The sequence below is a fragment of the Dermacentor andersoni genome, chromosome 11, assembly GCF_023375885.2.
Source record: "Dermacentor andersoni chromosome 11, qqDerAnde1_hic_scaffold, whole genome shotgun sequence".
Classification (NCBI taxonomy): domain Eukaryota; kingdom Metazoa; phylum Arthropoda; class Arachnida; order Ixodida; family Ixodidae; genus Dermacentor; species Dermacentor andersoni.
Genome location: NC_092824.1, coordinates 86,119,065 through 86,137,591, shown reverse-complemented (window position 1 = coordinate 86,137,591; position 18,527 = coordinate 86,119,065). Strand labels below are relative to the sequence as shown.

At 43.1% G+C, this 18,527-nt stretch overlaps 1 protein-coding gene across 3 annotated transcripts in view; it reads left to right on the top strand.

Annotated features, from left to right (window-relative positions):
* LOC126518003 (ankyrin repeat domain-containing protein 13C) overlaps window positions 1–17,819 on the top strand; it is a 33,837-nt gene extending 16,018 nt beyond the window's left edge. The window contains exons 8-14 of one of the 3 annotated variants that reach the window (XR_007596327.3): window positions 3,316–3,383; window positions 3,702–3,795; window positions 6,367–6,516; window positions 11,615–11,643; window positions 11,847–11,947; window positions 13,846–14,422; window positions 14,543–17,819. Coding sequence is in view for 1 of the 3 variants with exons in the window: in XM_050167843.3 (XP_050023800.1) it covers window positions 3,316–3,383; window positions 3,702–3,795; window positions 6,367–6,516; window positions 11,615–11,643; window positions 11,847–11,947; window positions 13,846–13,979 (576 nt within the window). In the remaining 2 variants the exon portion in view is untranslated. Of the gene's footprint in view, window positions 1–3,315; window positions 3,384–3,701; window positions 3,796–6,366; window positions 6,517–11,614; window positions 11,644–11,846; window positions 11,948–13,845 lie in introns of all 3 variants that reach the window. The other 2 variants (XR_008609651.2, XM_050167843.3) reach the window with 2 other exon arrangements.
* Window positions 17,820–18,527: the final 708 nt, after the last annotated feature.

Sequence of the window (18,527 nt, the reverse complement as noted above, 5' to 3'; positions counted from 1 at the left end):
GCCCCTACATCCACGCGTCACCGCCGCTTTAGTTGCGACGATTGCATTCGCGAGGCTGACGTAACGCGCAGCTTCTGCCACTGTCGGGCCTGAATCGCCCGTGCTGTCGCTTTCCGTGTCGTCCTCATCACTGTCGCTAGTCGACACTTCGGCAACAACAGAGGCAACGATGGCGAAAAGTCGAACCTCGTAGCCGACATCTCTTCGCGGTCGCAGCAGCGCTGCCGAGCAACTTCGCATTCCAAATGCCACACATTGTAGTCAACAGCAGATCCATGTCGCGAGCCAGCGCCGACTTCTTCGTGTCACGTTCGATAGCACGGACGATGTCTAATTTTTCTTCTATGCTGAGCACCCGGCGTCTTTTTTATCCGAGCTTCGAATTGACGCGAGTCCTCGCTTGCACGACGCCATAACGCTCTCTCGCTCGGAGTCGAAATGATGTTGATGTTGATGCGGCTTCACGTGCAAACGCACAGGGCGCTTGAAGGCCGTTGTACCGATCTCTGAGGCTTGTTGTTCTGCCGGACCGCCCGGTGAAGACGATGCACCACCGTGTTTGCGTGACGAAAAGTGGAAACGCTACGTTTTAACCGATGCGTACGCAATAAGCTGGTACGGTTTATGCGGATACAAAATACATTATGTTCAATGGCCGCTGAGTCGGGGAATTGACTTTACTACTTTTAAACCGAAACTACTGTTTAAGCGGGTACGGTTTAACGAGGTTTTACTGTATCCAAAATTTCAAATATCGCTTGAACAGTCCTTGCTGTTTGACTTGTATTCGATTCAAAGATTCACTATTTGAAGTTGTCAAATATTCATCTCTTACGAATATATGAGATAAAAACACTTACTGAACTGTTAAGGGACACAGAACAATGAACGTTACAACCCTATTTTGAAGGATTCTGCTACAAAATAGCTGTGGTTGTTGCGCAGGCGTACCAGTTCTTGAGTGAACGCACAGTGCAGATAAATTCTGCTTCTAAATTTCCAGTCACTCAATAAGAATGGCTCACTTTTATGTTGCATATGAACTAATTTGTAATTTGTTAGGTTTTATTGTTTGACCAGTCTGGTCACGTTTGCATCCCTTTAAAACAGTGTGCGGTGCTGTAATGTCACACTTCTCGCCTTCTGCCAACACAACACTGTACGTGTACCCACTTTATTAAATACAATGGAATCTTGATAAACGGAAATCGCTTAAATGGAACTGCCTCTTAAAACGGAGCACCATCCTCATGGTTGTTTGGTATTGTATTCATGTAATTGCATTCAGCTTAGTCTCTCAGTAAATGGAACTCCCGATAAACGGAACCAATTTCCCTGGTTCCTTGAGTTTCCATTTAAAGAGAGTCCACTGTGTGGTTACCTCTGGGCTTGGAGCACAAACAGCGACAGTATTCGCCCAACAAATATACTGACAAACAACGCATTGCTTTTAGATCACTGTCACATTTTCGGAGGCTGGTGCCGCCGATATTGCCTGCTTCGGGAACGTGCCTGCATACATTTGCTCAATGCAAGCATACACCCCTCTTGGATCAGTTTACCACCAGAAGACTTCCAATGGAAGGCTCAGGGACCGTCGAGTGAAATTTTCGGACAAACAGAATTTAGTCTGTGTAAAACTTACGCAACATTCGTAATATAGTGAAACGAGCACAAATGCATTAACTTTGTGGAAAGCTTGAGTGAGTTGGCGGGTATGTATGTCTCAGCGTTTATGAACGAGGTTTAGGTGCATAGAGATGTGCGAATAGTAAAATTTTCTAATAAAATGTGACCACCAAATATCAAATCGAACATGAAATATTTTGTGAAGACAGCATCTGGTCCATTTGGTAAAAGAGGCAATCAGGCTATACAGTTAAACCTCGATATGACAAAGTCGGTAAAATTGGCAATTTGTTTCCTTATATTGAAATTTCATTCTACTGAAATTCGACCTTTTGTGCAAGTAAGTACAGTCGCTGATCAATATTTTTTACACGGAAAGGGGCCGTAGAATTTTCTTATCCATTTATTGTCTCTGCATTCCTTTGCGGCGGCAGTGAAATTTAGTTATATTGAAATCAAATACAAGCACATTTGGTTACATTGAGGTTCTATGTACATGAGGTTCTATGATGTTCAATGTACAAAAGGTTGTCACAAGTTAAGTACTTCATTATATTGAGAATTTTGTTATATTGTTCGTTATATCAAGGTTTGACTGTATACATCGACACATACATGTAATAGTACTGTTACTAATTAGATGTCTGGACAATTGAGAAGCTTGTAAATCATAAACAACTGCTTTCAATTATCTAGAGATCCATGGCCATGGCAGTAATGAAACATGTTAGTATAGAAGGCGCTTGTTCAGGACAAGTTTTTAAATGAATGCTTGCTATCCCCCCCCCCCCTTTTTCTTTTTGGTGTCCTGTGGATTTCACAAAATTTAATGTTCACAGGTCTGCAGGTGCATTAGGAAAAATAAAACTGATTCTTCACAAGGAAAACTGCGTAGTTGAAAGTTTTTGTCCTGGTCTGCAGATTGAACCCAGAATTCCTTCCTGACTGGGGCATTAGCTCTGCCAACTGAGCTAAGAGGAACTTTAAAAACAACAGCACTGAGGCAAAATAATCGAAAAATTGAATATGCTTGTGCAATGATTAAGTGACCTCTGGGAGGGGGGGTGGGGGCGTAGGCCTCCTGAGCTGTACAAAGGTTTTCTCGGGTTGAATATGCTTGTGCAGTGATTAAATGACCTCTGGGAGGTGAGGGGGCTGTACGAAGGTTTTCTCGGGTGGATGCCAATTTTTCTCCTTCAGGATTCTACGTCCGCCTTGCCTGTTTCTGTACATTTAATTTGCTTGAATCTATTTTTAACTTTGCGGTGCTGAGAGCTGCTGACGAACAAAATTGCACAGTAGGACCGCGTGTACAGACTCCCTGAAGTAAAAGAAGAGCAATTGGATTGATGTGCCAACACTTCTTTCACCATTAGGTGATGCCTGTAACGAAGTGCCCATGCCCTGTGCAGTTGTAGCTGCTGTAATTAAGACTCTCACTATTGCACAATCGTTATGTGGGTAAGATGGACATGAGGAGGTGGGAGTGTGCTAAATGTTTTCTTATGCCTAAAGACAAATTACCATAACTTGAATGTGTGTAACTGCAGGTTGAAAATGTTAGTCACTGTACTATAATTGCACACTTTTCACTGCTTTGAAAGCAGTGACCCAGGTGTAGAGCTGTGTTTGTATTGCGGCTTTTGATGTGTTACGATAGGTACCGTGGAACGTTTTGTTTTGCAGGAGATGGTCGGGAAGTTTCGAGCAGATTTCTACAGCATCAATGGCCTAACATTCGAGTCTCGAAAAAGGTTTGTGTGCATTTCTTTCATGTCACGTAAGAAAAGTAGAGGAATTTGCATTAGCATACCGTGCATCTCGTTAGAGGTCGAGATGACAGTTGCAAAGACAGTGCAGTAGCGAAAGTGGAAGTTACACTGCTGGTCGCATGTATGGTCATCAGAAGTGACTGGGACGCACTAGAGTCACTAATCAATTGAAACGGCAATTGACCAGATAAGTTGTGAAGCTGTGGGCACTTGTTCATCTGTGATTTAATATGTGACTAGCTTGATTCGTACTTAAGTTCATGTTGCCATGTTGTGTGACTTTTGTGTTTTCATTTGCAGGAGGGAGCACCTCACCGAGGAAGATCTTCACAAGAACAGGGCAATAATCGAGAGCTTTACGAGAGGCAATGCGACGGTCCTAGAAAATGCAGAGGTGTGTCACCAGATCTAGGCCAATCACTGCATAGAATTGTGTTCTGCACTTGATCTCGTTGCCTCTAGGAGGATTGTTATTATACTGATTAGGAGCAGCAATGACCCAGCCGTCTATCCATTTATTATTGTGCCCAGTATTACAGGTGACCAGTTTGACCCTTACCTTGTTTCTGTGAACTGTTCATCTGCGTCGTTTTAACTATAACTGTTTTGGACATGCTTGGCTTGGGTTGTGACAATTATGAACGCGCTTTTAGCATCTGAAATATTTAAAGCTGCCCCTGTCAATTTCACGTGCTGATCGTAGGTGACGGCAGAGCATTGTGGTGGTAGTAGGATAATCTTGAAAGAGATGTTGGTGGAGGATATGGCTGTTTTATGTTGCCGTTAGTGACAGGGCGTTGCAGGTAAGTCACCAGGCCACCAGGCCTTCTCTCGCTCAACCCTGAGAGGAGGTCCGGTGAGCCGCAAAACATGCAAAAACAAAAACAGTTGGCACTGCCATCTTGAAGTTCTCGCACCATGACGTTATGGGTTCAAAACATGACGAATCTACGATGTCACACTGACATGCGAGTGATGGCGGTTTGGATTGAAGTTCGTAAAGTGGAAGTTTGGTGGTCATATTTTTTTTTCTCTAATAATCAACGTCTTATGCAATGTTACGGGAAATAGCTTTGAAAGAATACTTGTCTAAAATGATTTTTGTTCTTCAGCATCATTTTACTCCTTTGCCGCTGGATGTTTTTTTGAAGTGCAACAAATTGCACATTAGCAGGCTTTATATACAGATGCTATATATAAAAAGTTATTGACAATATGTTGCTAATGATGTTGCAAAATTTTAATCTTGAAAATTAAAAAATTTAGACATGGTACAGTCGAGTCTCTATAATTCGAACTTGAAGGGGCCCTGAAAGTTTGTTCGAATTAAAAGAAGTTTGAATTAAAGGAAGCTAATTGAATGGAGGACTTGTCGTGCACTGAGTTAACATATGAGCTGGAAGTATTTACAAATTACAATCAGTTATTATGCGTATCAGTGCTCATACTGTGATAAGAGACTGCGGGTGCACACGTGTATAATTAAAGGAAACATACCATGTCCCGTAACAATTGCCCCTTCTAATTTTTGGTATGCGTCACCGCGTAACACTTCTGTATTGGGGCGAAGCTGATTTTCGGGAACCGACATTATGCAACATGCCATGCTTTCCACACCTCAAAACCATTGGCGAGGCTTACAAAGGTGGAGTAGGAGCCATTGCTAACAGTGGCGAATTGTTTCAATGAAAAACACGGCGCTCAACAGCAAGGCGCTTGGTAGCGAACGTTGAAGTAGCTAGGCCTAGCCTTGCCGCTGTGTTGCTACGAGAGTGCATGCGAGAGTGCCAGCTCAAGGTGGTGGGGTAATCAAAATGGCGGTGGTGGTGGCTTCGATTAATGCCGCTTCGCACCTGCAGTCATGGCAGAAAGTCTGGAGAATCGAACGGCGAAGGTTTTTGGCGTCCGAAATTTCAGACTTTCCTATACATTGACTCCATGGGACACATGGTGGTGCCGTGAAAGCACCTGAATTATTGGGAATGTCTGAGAAATTGGGGCTCGGGAAAATCGGTCGTTGACTGTACAGGATACCCGTCACTAACAGAATTAATCAGTAATACGAGCCTGCACATGCCTGCGCACAAGTTTCTGCCACGCTCTTTTTTCTTTGCACGCGGTGTTGAGCGTTCTCTCCTAAGCTCGATGGCGGGGTAAGAGGAATGCTTGTCGGAGGCACTGCCGCATGATTTGGTGCGCTACTGAGAGCATTGTCACAGTGCAGTATGTTTGAATTAACCATCGCAAATGCTTGCGTGTTCGAATTATCATGCGTTTTCGCCCATTGGAAGTGCATGCTCCAAGGAAAGCAGCAGATGCCGCGCATGTCGAAGTATAGAAGGGATGGCATTTTGGCTGGCGCAATGCAAGCAGCATAGCGTGACTGGCTGTAATCGACGCTCGCTCATGTGCCGATAACGTCGGACTATAATTACGCCTTTAGAGTGTCCATATAGTTGCTATTGCAATAAAATGTTGCTGGAGCCCACGTTCTGACAAGGAAACTTGTCTTTATCAGGGCAGCAACTTCCTTCCTTAGCAGTGTTTTTATTTATGCACAAGGAGGAGGAGGAGTATAAGGCAGTACTCCAAGGAAACCTTGTGGGGACTATTTAAGTCTAAGAATTGATATGGATTTCAGTGCAGCTGTTGAATTGTGCCACAGTTTATTTTTTTATTTAATACCCGTAGGGGGGGCATAGTGCATTGCGCTGATAAGCCCTGCGCCATCGTTTCAAGTGCCGACCACAGCAGCCTCATTTTGATGGCGTCGAAATGCAAATACGGCCGTTTACCGTACATGGGGTGCACGCTAAAGAACCCTAGGTGGGAAACATGAATTTGGAGTCCCCTACTATGGTGTGCCTCAGTCATATAGAATTATTTTTTTTCACATAAAACCCCAGAAATTGATTTTAATTTTAGTAAATTACTGACGAACTCTTCCTTGTGATGCCACCTGCAGCCGCAGCGGAGAAAGTCACTACCTCCGCCTCCACAAAGAGACGTCACGTTTGAAGATTACATCTCGGCTACACCGGGAAACCCGCCCATTCTGGGGCGAACACCAGTCAGCAAGACAACTACCAAAGTTTTCAAGGCCACCTTGGCCATGGTGAGTGTGTAAAAAGAAATGTTACTTTGCCAACATTAGATTCTAAAAATTTTCTGTGTGAATGAAAGCAGATGAGCTTCCCTGAAAAGGGATTTAATAAAAATGTGTTCTGCAGATGAAAAGAATGAAATGGGATATTTTGATGCTTTTTCTTTGCTCGTTGTAAAGTAGGAAACGCCGAGGAGCATTATCGAAGTGTTGCATCTCCAGTTGATGGATGGAGTCTAGGAATAGTGCGAGCCCAGTTGGATTGAAATTCATGGGTTTCCAATTCCATTATGTCAGCTAAAGTGTTGCCAACAAAATACAAGGAAACCCAGTGCAAGGCTCGGTGTAAGGCAGCTTAATAAACTGTCTGTAATCAGACTGCCATCTGAACAATCCGCAGGTAAATTTAATGGCGTCTTCATAGCGCTTCCACTCAAAAGTGTTCCACTCCACCCCCTTCCCCAGCTGATTTTGTTCCTTAACTGTAATCACCATATATCTCTCATGCAATTCCTTTCTATAGCATTCTGCGCTTACTCCTTTTTGGTCAAGAACACTGTGTCTTGCTCATACTTGCATGCTGTTCATGACTTCAAAGTACCATGCTAAGCCCACACCACTCATAGAGTTGTCTGCGTGCGCAAGTTTTTCGTTTACTTGCCTTCGCATGTGCGGATAGTGCGACACAGTTTGTGCGCGTCGAAGCGCGTTGTAAGCTTGGATATCTGTTCAAGGCAAATATGGCTGCTTGGGCTGGCTCGGGTTGCCATTAGCCTGGAGCCACGTCACCCAGGTCACCCAGTAAGAGCATGTGGTTATCCAAGTGTCACTACGATGAGAGGGCTGGTCGTGGTACCTCGCGGCAGCCATGGCATCTACGCCATGCAGCAGATGCAACTACATGGAACTGTAATGCATATAGGCCATTGTTTGCTATGTGCATGGCCGAGCTGGGATGCATGCTCGCACTCGTGTGCTCCAGTCTGGCCATGCTGCTTGGTGCGGGCTTGGTTTGTTCTGTACCAGCTTGACCAATGGATAGTAGGTAAATCCATATTGCGGATTTTGAACCACTGTTAATTTTTCAACATGAAGCAATGTCTGCCAAGGCATCTAGCCAGGAGCGAACGCGTACTGGTGCATGTCTCTTGTAGGTGCAAACTGTAGGTGCAAACTGCGTTTCCGCAAGGTGCGGCAAGTGCAAGACACGTAGAGGTGGCAGCGTATGTGTAGTATGGGCTTTCAAGGGGCATTGACCGAAAATTATCGTCGTGCTTTTATTTCTTTATCGGACAGCTGTCAAACCATTAGTTAATACTGTTGTGCATCAATTCATCGAGAGTGCAACATAATTGGTTACGTTACATTTTATTGTGACCAGTTCAAAATGTGCACCAAGAGCAGCATGGCTTTAGTTGAGAAAAAGGAGTCTATTCATGTCACCAAAACTTGATGTGGCAGTCTTGTGGTACCACACCCCGCTGATTGGTGTCTGGTATACTGTGACCGTGCCACTGAAAACTGAGTCTTGATTCTGCACTGAATGGGATGAGACGGGAGAACAAGTTCCCATAGATTTCCAAGAGAAGCGCTTAATTCAAAGAGTCAGTTTGGCATCTTTTGCAACACTCACTGTATGGCATTGTACTCCTCAGTTTGCCTTACTGCAGGACTGCCCCCTCCACTTTCGTTGATGGGAATAATCTCTTTAATGCAGTTAACATTCTTTGCCTACTTCAGCTATTTTGAGCCTGCCTACCTATCTGTCTAGCCCATTAGACCGACCAAGTGACCCAGGTTGTCTGCCACCTTAGGCCTTGGTCGTGATGCCATTGTGGTGGTTCTATTGTCGTCATTCTGGCTTTATGATCTGATTCTCGTTGTGTCATTGTCAAGCCTTCTACACCAACCCAGTAACCTAATTTATCTAACAGCTTGGGCCACAAGCTACTTGGTCGTGATGCTGTCGTGGTCATTGCACCGTCATTCCAGCTTTTTTATCCCACTCTTGTCAGGCTGTCATCACACCATCGTCGTCATACAGCCGTCATGCACTCATCGCTGTCGGGATGCCATCATAGTTGTTCCATTGTCGTCGCTCTAGCTTCGTCATCGAACTCTCGCCATGCAGTTATCGTCATGCTATCATTTTCACGCTGTGTTCGCAATGCAGACATCGCACTGTTGTCGTCATACAGTCGACGCCCCGTGTCCCCACATGTGTGTGTCATGCCATCGTCATCATGGAGTTTTCATCATACCATCATCGTGATGCCGTCGCAGCCGTTCCATCGTCGTCGTTCTACCTTTGTCATCTGACTCATCATGCCATCATCGTCGTACCATAGTAGTCATGGAGTCGTCGTCACACCGTTGTTTTATGAGTGACATTACTCCAGGGTTATGAGAAGAGGGTTAACTGAGGGGCCCGATTTTTATTAATAATATAAAAAGCCAACAAACAAAGACACCAAGGACATTACAGGGGAAATTACTTCTGACTAATTGAAATAAAGAAATTATAGATTAATGGATAAATGAAGTGGGTAAAAGAAGAACTTGCCGCAGATAGAGAACGATCCGACGTCTTTCAGATAACGCGTGCGATGCTCTGCCATTTTAGCTACTGCGGCGCCATTTCCCCATCCACATTGTAGGGTATTTATGTGTTGCTACTAGAACTAACCCTGGGAGTGATAGCCAGCACCACCGCTCACAAACCTTGGTGGTGGATGTGGAAGATCCTTTCTGCCACAGGTGTCACGAGTAGGTCACATACTTCGCTAGGTTATGACGTACTTCGCATACTTTACTTGGTTATGATGTGCTGCCATTGGCAGCAAAGAAACTTCTATTCATGCCAAGGCCACCCGTAGCACATCTTGACCCAGCACTACAGATAAGCGCAAGACAGTTTACAATGGCGTGGAATTTCTTTCTACTCTTCTCTGCACAGGTGATAAAGACAGTCTGCATAAACCTAACAGATATATGATGCATAATCTTGTAGTTGCCCAGCTAGGCTGAGAGTGATTGGTCCCGGAAGAGGTGCATGACTCTAGACGAACTGGTGAAGTACATTCCTGGGGCTTCTCATTGGACCATCCTTAGAAGATGCCGAAAAGGCGGAACTGCAAAATGGGTTACGAGGACCGCAATGTTGAACAAAAACCAGATGTTTTGTGGGAAATGCGCAGAGCGCACCTATGCTTCACAACATCCAGGAACTGCTTCATCACATGGCATGAGCGATGAACTGGTTTTAGTTTATCTTTTGTTTCGAAGAACAGCAGTGTACTAAGCATTATTCAAACACTGTTCCTCTGTTATTTATCTTTGAAATGTATATTCTGAATTTCCTTTGATATTAATATTTTTGTAGATATCATGTTTTTTATTGTTGTTTTAATCAACTGGCAACAAAAATGACACTTTCTAGAATTTGTTTTTTACCTAATACATTTTTTTTGTTTAGCTACATATGTCTTTGGAAAGAGCATTTCATTGTGCATAGTATACTATGCTGCAATGTGTGCTTGAATATTATTTGTAATGGTAAATAATGTTTTTCCTAGACCTATAAAAAAAACAATCATTTCCACATGTCAGTGAAATAGTGGAACAAAACACTAGGTAACGAAACACTGGAAAGGGATGGTGTTACAGAGGGTTGAAACAGAACTGCATGTATTTTTTTTTAATGCAAAAGCAGTCTGTGGCAGCGAAACAGCGCCTAAATTCCCATTGTCTGCTGTACCTTCTGCTCCGCTGGCTTGCCAGGTGTTGTGTGAGGGGAGAGGGCATTGCTGCGATGCCATGTCACCCTTGTTCTTGCTCTCGAAAGTCGGTGCGGGGTCTGTATCTCCCTCTCTCACCCATACTGCACTTAGCTGCCTTGCTTAGCAGCCGGCCTTGGTGGCCACTGCTGCTTCCTTGGTCTCACGTCGCGCAGGACGTCAGTGGCATGAGCAGTTGTCACTGCAGACTGCTGCTGCTTACTGGCTCGGGCAGCACGTACTGCTATCGTACATTACTTGCAGTGCAAAACTCAAAAGAACCACACAGCGGCGCTCAATTGTAGATTAATGCTTTCGCATTCACAACTCGTAAGAAGTGCTTAGGTGTCCTCAGATTCGTGCACCTTGTAAGTTTTCTTTGCAAGCGAAGTTTGGCAATTTCACATCATACCGTGACCCTAATTTTCCATAGAATAAACTTTGGATATAATGGGCTTTTTTCGTTGGAGTATCACGGTTCGTTGCAACTAGCATTGAATTTACATGTAAAATTCAGAAAGGCTTTTATGAGACAATGCTGGACCCATTCAAATGAGATTGGTTGCATTTTACAGAGAAAGTAAAATTATAGTTAGTCTAGAAAGCAGAATTTTGATTTAATAGCTCAAATTTAGAAAACGTAGTGCCAGAAATTCATTACAAAAGAAATATGTATGAATGAAGTTTACAATTTCGTAACTCTGCGTCAAAAACAGATATTACAGTTCCTTAAACTGCATATGTTAGAGCATCTCGAACAGACAATTGTGATATACATGAATTTACAGCTTAAAGGAAGTAGTTGCAATGCCTACAAGGGTTTTCAAAAGTTGTACTCGAACATTAGTACTAGTATACTTTAGAGTGGTGCATAATACATAAATTTTGTACACTTTAGATATATAGCTAAGTAGATTTTATAGAATCATGATATTGTTATGGGCTGCCGAGTTACACAGTTGCAAACTTGATAATTTTTTCTGAAACCTTACAATCTTCAAGAATTTAATAATGAATTGATAGCATAAATTGAAAATCTGCCTCCCAGAGTTGCTGGGTTATAATTTTTTTTAAGTGCCACAAATGTCATGAAAATCAGTGCAGTGGTTTACGAGGAAAACGATTTTGCCTTTCCCATGTATTTAGAAAGGAGCTCCCCTCCTAAAGCTTGTCTTAGTAGTGGCTTTTCTTTATTCTTTTTGATTCCTTATACTATATATTCTTCATTTATTTGTCCTATTAGTCAGGGCTCTGGCAAGAACTTGTGATGTATATTTATTGATAATAAAGGTTTGATAATGATGATAGTAATGAATTTTTCTTTCTCATTTCAGAGTCAACATTTCCCCCTCACTGTAAATTCGTGAGTACCGATTGAGTTTCTCTAGGTTTGGCTGCGTTCTTGCTGCATTAATGACTATTGCATGATTCCGAGATGCTTCCTAATTCCATTTCCCCTTATTGTGACTGATAATTTTTGGCTATGGTTTGTGGAAGTGGCTGTTTATGAAAAATGTTGTATCCAGTGCATTGACTTGTCTATTTTTTTTCAAACACTTTTGGCAGCCTCCTAAATGTGCTGGAAGTGATAGCGCCATTCAAACACTTCAACAAGCTTCGGGAGTTTGTACAGATGAAGCTACCTCCTGGTTTTCCTGTTAAAATAGGTAATATTTCTTGTTTGTTTCATAGATGAATTAATGTTCCATGTTTACCTAATTCTATCTAAAGGGCCCTTGGAGCTAACACATACCCAGTTTTTATTGGTTCAAAGTAAGAATAATGTGCTGACCAAATCATACACACAGTCTGATTTTATAACAAAAGATAATATGCCTCTGATTTTCACACTTGGAAGAAGATGCAATCTGTGGTATTTACCATCCCGAAGTGTAAATTTATTCGTACTTAATGTCAATTGTTGCTACTGTCAGACAGCTCTTTAATATTGTCTATGGACCACAGCATACCTTACCAGTGTGGTTCAATGCTTTTGATAAATCCACATTTCTTGAACAATTCTGTAAACATTGCAAGCAGAATGGGGGCCTGTGCCTTGACTGATAATTTAGCCAGTTCATCTGGCACTGCTTTTAAATCTCTTGAATGACAAAAATATGTGAAGGGACTTTGTCCCCGCAATCTTCAGATGTAAAGTAGCTCCTCTTAGAATGAACATTAAAATTAAAAGTTGCACATCATCCTTGCCAACCTACGTGGAAAGTTCTGTTGCCATCTTACTATAGCTCTGATAGTAAGCTGTTGTGAACTCCGCAAATGATGTTTCTGCTTTGCATCTGATCGTAAGACACAGGCAGTATTCCAACATCTTTTTTTTTTTAAAGAAAAAAAAAGAAAAAGTGATCGTTAGAATCTGGCAAATGTGCTGACTTACAATGTTGTACAACCATTGTCCTTGAGGGCCGTAAAACTGGAATAAAGGTCAGTTCAGAATATTGTTTGACCCCTTGCATTGAGATGAATAAAATTGAAATAAAAAATATTCCTCAATTCAGTAACTACAGAGCATACTTTATTCAACCAATACACTCATTCATCATCCGAGGTGAAAACTACGCGTTAGCTGTTAGAATTGTTGTCCAGGCACGACCGCTAGTCATGTATGACATCCCACAGCACATCATCGGGGATACTCAAGGCACTTGTTATACAGGACTAGGCATTGCGTGTTGGCGATCGATGGCAACGATGCACGCTGGCGATCGCTGCGGGCACCCTTGCGTGACTGCCGGCCATTCACTCGTTTTGATAGTCTTAACACCCGTCACTAGCAGGTTCAGGTTTCTTGTGTCTTGTTTGCAGACTGCGGTGGCCAACGAGACATCCCATCCCCACCCTCAGTGGGTAGTTATTGTGCACAGTGCTTGCGAATAAATTCCACCGCAATGTCTTCAAGTTCAGTATGTACAGCGCTGCGGTCCCGGTCGGTGAAAGTCAACAGTTGCACCTACTGTGGATGCACCATTTGACTTCACGTTCATGGAAAAAAAAAAACACAGTACATATTGTATCTTTTTCAAGTACAGCACTAAAATTGAGTACAGACCTGCTAATTTTGTGTCCAAGACAGTAATAATGCATGTTGGCGCATCGCTTGTGAAATTTACATGTCTGCTATACAACAGCAAATATGACACTTTCTTTTTTTTTCCCCGTGTCTTGGTGGCCAGACGGCTAGTGAAGTCGTGCAAAAGACTGTTATTTAATCCAAAACAGCACTTTTCCACTTAGCTTTTTGAAGAAAAACTTGACAAGGTTCCTATGGTTTATGAAATTCGACTATTTAAGCAGATGACCTTGAGTACATCCTGTACCATGATGAAGTGCGAGTATTTCAGGCAGCAGCAAAAATATGTTAGCATGTGCAGCTGCATAGTTTTCATCTTAAAGTGTAAAGTAAGGTTTCTCATAGCAAAACCACCAGGTAAGAAAATACAACTGTGTCTCCTTTGTTGTCGACTGTACAGGGCCACGTACATAATGTGAAGCTTGTTGTGCATAGAAGTCTTGTTCACTGATATCTTTCCGAACTGTTTATGTGCAGATATACCAATTCTACCTACGGTGACTGCCCGGATCACGTTCCAGGATTTCGAGTTTCGGGACAACATAGATGATGCACTTTTTGAGATCCCCACAAATTACGCGGAGGACCGCAACCGATTCCCAGACTTATGATGCCTGGACGACTTGCTTTTGGTGACTTTCGAAGAACGCCACCGCGTTGTCATGACGCGGCGACCTCGTCTGACCCCTTCCTCCCGCGTCGTCCGCCATCGCCATCGTCCCATGTGCGTCGAAGTTGTCGCACTGGACATTCCTGTCACACTCGGTCATGGCAGCACGTTCTCCTCAACGTTGTCTGTCGTCGTCGATGTGTGATGCCTCCCCCTTTCCGGCTGCCCTCAACATTCCCATCGTGCTCGCAGAAGCAGTTTCTAGATTTGTGTCGGTGCTGATGTGCGATGCCCCCAACACCACACCACCCTGTCCTTCTCCCATGAGGTTAAGTCAACTTGCCCTGGACATTCCCATCACATTAACTTGCAGCCGCACTTATCTCCTCAACATTGTTTGTCATCTTTGACATGTGGTCCCTCGGCCTTCCATCAGAGAGCAAGGTGAACTCATCCTCTGTATATTCCCATCACACTTGATCACAACAGCTTCTTTTTTTTTTTTTTTTTCTTGACCTTGTCCATAATTCTTATGTGTGTCAACACTACTCCCCCTCCCGCCAGCCTCATCCCCACTTTTCAGAGGCTGAGGTCACCTGTCCGTACCCATCGTTTCCAACACTCCTGCGCCCCTCCAAAGGTGCGTAAAGACTCCTTTAGTTGTCCTCATCGTCTGTCAAACACATACCATGTGGATTGCTAGAGAGTGCTGCCTGGCGTGTCTCTCTCGTCAACCCTTGTTCCTGCCTTGATGGGCTTTCCGGACAAACAAATGGCATTGCGTGCTGTGTGAATCGTTGGCGATGTCATGACGACTCTATGCGGAGCCCTGCAGGGCATGGCTCTCCAAGTTTATTCTCATGCTTTCTTTTTTTTTTTTTTTTTTTTTTACGAATGGCCTCGTGTATGGGGTTATTCTTGCAGTGCACATATTGCTGCGTTTGTCCTTGCTCTGACAAGAACACAGCTTTGTCGATAGCACCTACGTACGATGCATGACTTCTGCAAGCTTTGATGACAGATTGTGTTTTTATAACAAGGTGGCTTTCTTTTTTTTATTATTGCATTTATCGCTGCTCAATCGTAATGGCTAACACGGAAATGTTGGGCTTTCTGGTTCATCTAGGTTTTAGAAATGACTGAAACGACTCAACTCTGACTAGCCCTGCATTTCTACGCCGACAGTGGACCAACCCTATTAAAAGAAAAAAAAAAAACCTGTGCGCATTCTCATGGCTCCTGTGTCTTCTGAACTATTCTCACGGAAAACATCGAGAGTCCTGCCATTTACGTGTGGGTAATGCGGAGAATGTGGAATTATGAGAATCCGTACGAATCCTTTTCAGTAGGGGAATGCAGGCAATATTCCTCAGCTTTTTTTCTTTCCAGGCTAGCCACTTGTTTTGAAAAATGGCTATCAGATCTGTAGACTTCCGTCTTGTCAAGTTTGCAAGCTTCTATTTTTAACCTAAAGTGATGAGTGTAACTATAGTGCCAACCATCATCATGTCATACATAAAAAGCTGAGACGACAAAGTAATTACCTCAGTGGTTTACTCTTAAAGGCGGTAAGACACGTTGCGTTATAGCCATTGTACAATGTTGCAGAATGCCGAAACCATTACCAAAGCCAGGATGTTGTTTGAAAGCATGCTCCTACTGTATGTAAGCTGGTGACCTGCGAGAGCACTTTGAATTTAAGCGAAGTGGTTTGTCGTAAGCGCTCTGCATCAAACTTTGCACCTACGCGCTAACAAGTGACAGTTTACAGACGAAAGTCGTGAACAAATCTTTTATCGCTGCCTTGGTTGCAGCCTCACTTTGTTCTTGTTTGTTGCTGTGACACCTTCATCACCTTGAGCACTGTCGTACCTTACCAGTACATTTACCACATTGCTAATCTGGATGTTGCAAAACAGGTTACTGTAAACAGAGTGTTACAAGAATGGTGCAGCATAAATGCATACGTGTAAATGTTCTTTCAACTTAACAGTTGGCTTGCGAAGCATTTTGTCTCATAGATGATTGTGCGAGTGGCTCATTTGTTACACAACTGTGAACAGGTGTTAAGTGTGGCTGGCAATGTTATGTCGGTTGTGTGCTTAAGCATAAGTTGCTGCTAAACTCTGACAACAGGTGTGGAGTCTGTTCCTACATTGTGCGATGTGCTCCGCTAAAGCAAGGGGGGATGTGTACTCGTTTGCGTCTGATGTGCTGCACCTTCGAGGCCGTGGCGTATGGCTATCTCCCTTGGCAAGCGTACATGGCATGGCTACCGAGAGATAACTGCACTCCCTCATTTCTTGTCAAGTACATCATAGACATGGTGCTAATGAAACTTTGCGTTGCATTGGATTTCTTGAAAGCTGGCCTTGTTGCCGAAATTCATATTCTTGAAAACTCCTTGATCTTCAGCCACAGTAATGCTTGCTTGTGTGTGCATGTGTGCGTGTGGTATCTCAGCAGTCTCTCTGCTTTATCTTGTGTGAGGCAAAGTTCCGAAGTTTGCGTCATGATAAAACGTGTGCCATGCGTTTGTACACTTGTACTTACAGTTTTGCAGCTCCAGCTGCTACATGTAGCTGCTGATCATTGAGCATTGTTTGTGACTACTGTGCAAATTCTACTCCGACTTGAGTAGCCCACTTGAGGCTACTTTTTGCCCGTTGTTTTTGTTTTATTTCATGAGGGAAGCTTTAGGGAATACTTCCTTCTGACCTACTATGCGACATACCTTTTACGTATTTGCTAACGCTGCATTTCAGCTGATGTAAAAGCTGTTGCAGTATTTCGTGAGGCGAGCTTGTGTTGCAGCTTTTATCTGAAAACATTTACTAGTGTTCCGGGCCTGCAATTTGCAACATTCGTGGTGCCTCGAGCTCCGGGCCCGTACTTTGCAATGTTCCACTTCATTTACCATTCTTTCTTTCTTATCAGGCGTCGTGGTGAGTGGCCTGTCCCAGCGATAATGCTGGCTTCCAACCCGCGTTGGAGCCAACAACAAAACGCAGAAAGAATGAAAAATGAATTGATTATTTGAAATTGCGGCCCCTGGCTTTATATTTGAATGATCTCTCTTCTGCATTTTCTGTACGCTCTTATCACTTGTCTTGTTTCTCTCTATATATATTTATTTTATTTCTTGCATTTCGAGCTAATTTTGCAGGCAATGTTGAGAGAGGCAGCCAAAATATTGGGGTGATGGCTATAACATTATCAATGTTTGGGCTTTTCATGGACCACTTTGTTAATAAGACACTATCAAGGAGTCAGGGTGCACATTAATCCATTTACAAGTTACTGTGCACACTATAATTGGCACCTATGTTAGTGGGCTACAGATGTGTGTCTGTCTACCTGTGTGCGATGATTACAGAATATTTTTTGGTTCTGGTTAGAGACCTTTGAGACCATTGCACATTGCATCGTATTCCTAGGAAAATGCCGTTGATGAATGGGGTACTGCGTCTGTCACACTCGGTAATTTGTTGCATCAAATGGGTGATCTTTCTTCACTAACCCGCCTGCGAAACGTGTTAAGTCTGTTGGCCCGATTGAACAGGTGTCTAGAATTCTTGAACTAGAATTATAATTCTAGTCTTTGACATGGCTAGAATTTGAATTCTTTGCTGCAGAGTTTTTTGAAGTCCGGGAAATGCTGGCATTACGTATGCTTGCAGTTGCGTGCACTTTCACTGCTGATTTCAAATTGACTTTTCTCCCATCAATGATATAATAGCTGCGGCCCCTCTCGACAAGTGTGAGGATTTATGTTTTGTTAATCCTGACAATTGTGCAACTGAAGAGAATAATAATACGGAGCAATGTGGTTTTAGGAGCACAGCTTGTGGTTTTTGTAGTCGTTTAGCGTGATGACTTCTTAGTCTTAAAGGAGTACTGACGTTACACATTCAACTCGTATTGTGTGCATGTCAGTTGAAGAAGAAAAGAAAACCAGAAGCATCGGAGCACCTTTTGCCCTCGCCTCTCACACATGCACAACACTCACTGCCTTTACTTTCACGCACAATACAGGTACTGTAGCCTAAATGATTGACCTGTTACAATTACGATTTGGAAAATTTGGGATTCTTGTTCAGTCAAAGAAATCTTGAAACATTGGTTGGCTTGTGATGTTCGCAATGTGTTTGGTGTTTGTTAAACAGAACCATGATTTTTAGTCTATTTTTGTTAAACAGTAGCATTTCAACAGGAAGTACTCGGGGCAACGCATTACTTAGTCCTTTTTCATGAATGTGCTTGAAATAGTAGGCCAGAATGTTTGCTAAATTCGAGTTAATTGAAATATGGAAGATTTGACTGAGAAAAGAAGATGGGGTCTTCTTTCTTTGGGAGAAGAGGAGGGAGGACAGGTTTTAAGCAAGATGTTATGCCAACTAAACAAGGAACTGTGTCAGCTCAAGGAATTCATCTGAAATGCTGTGCAGTGCTTTGGGCTTTACTAAATGGCTTATACCTAAATGTATCCCTCACTGATTTCACGTTTAACTTGGTGTGATGCTGCCTGCAAAATTTGCCGGGCTTGTTT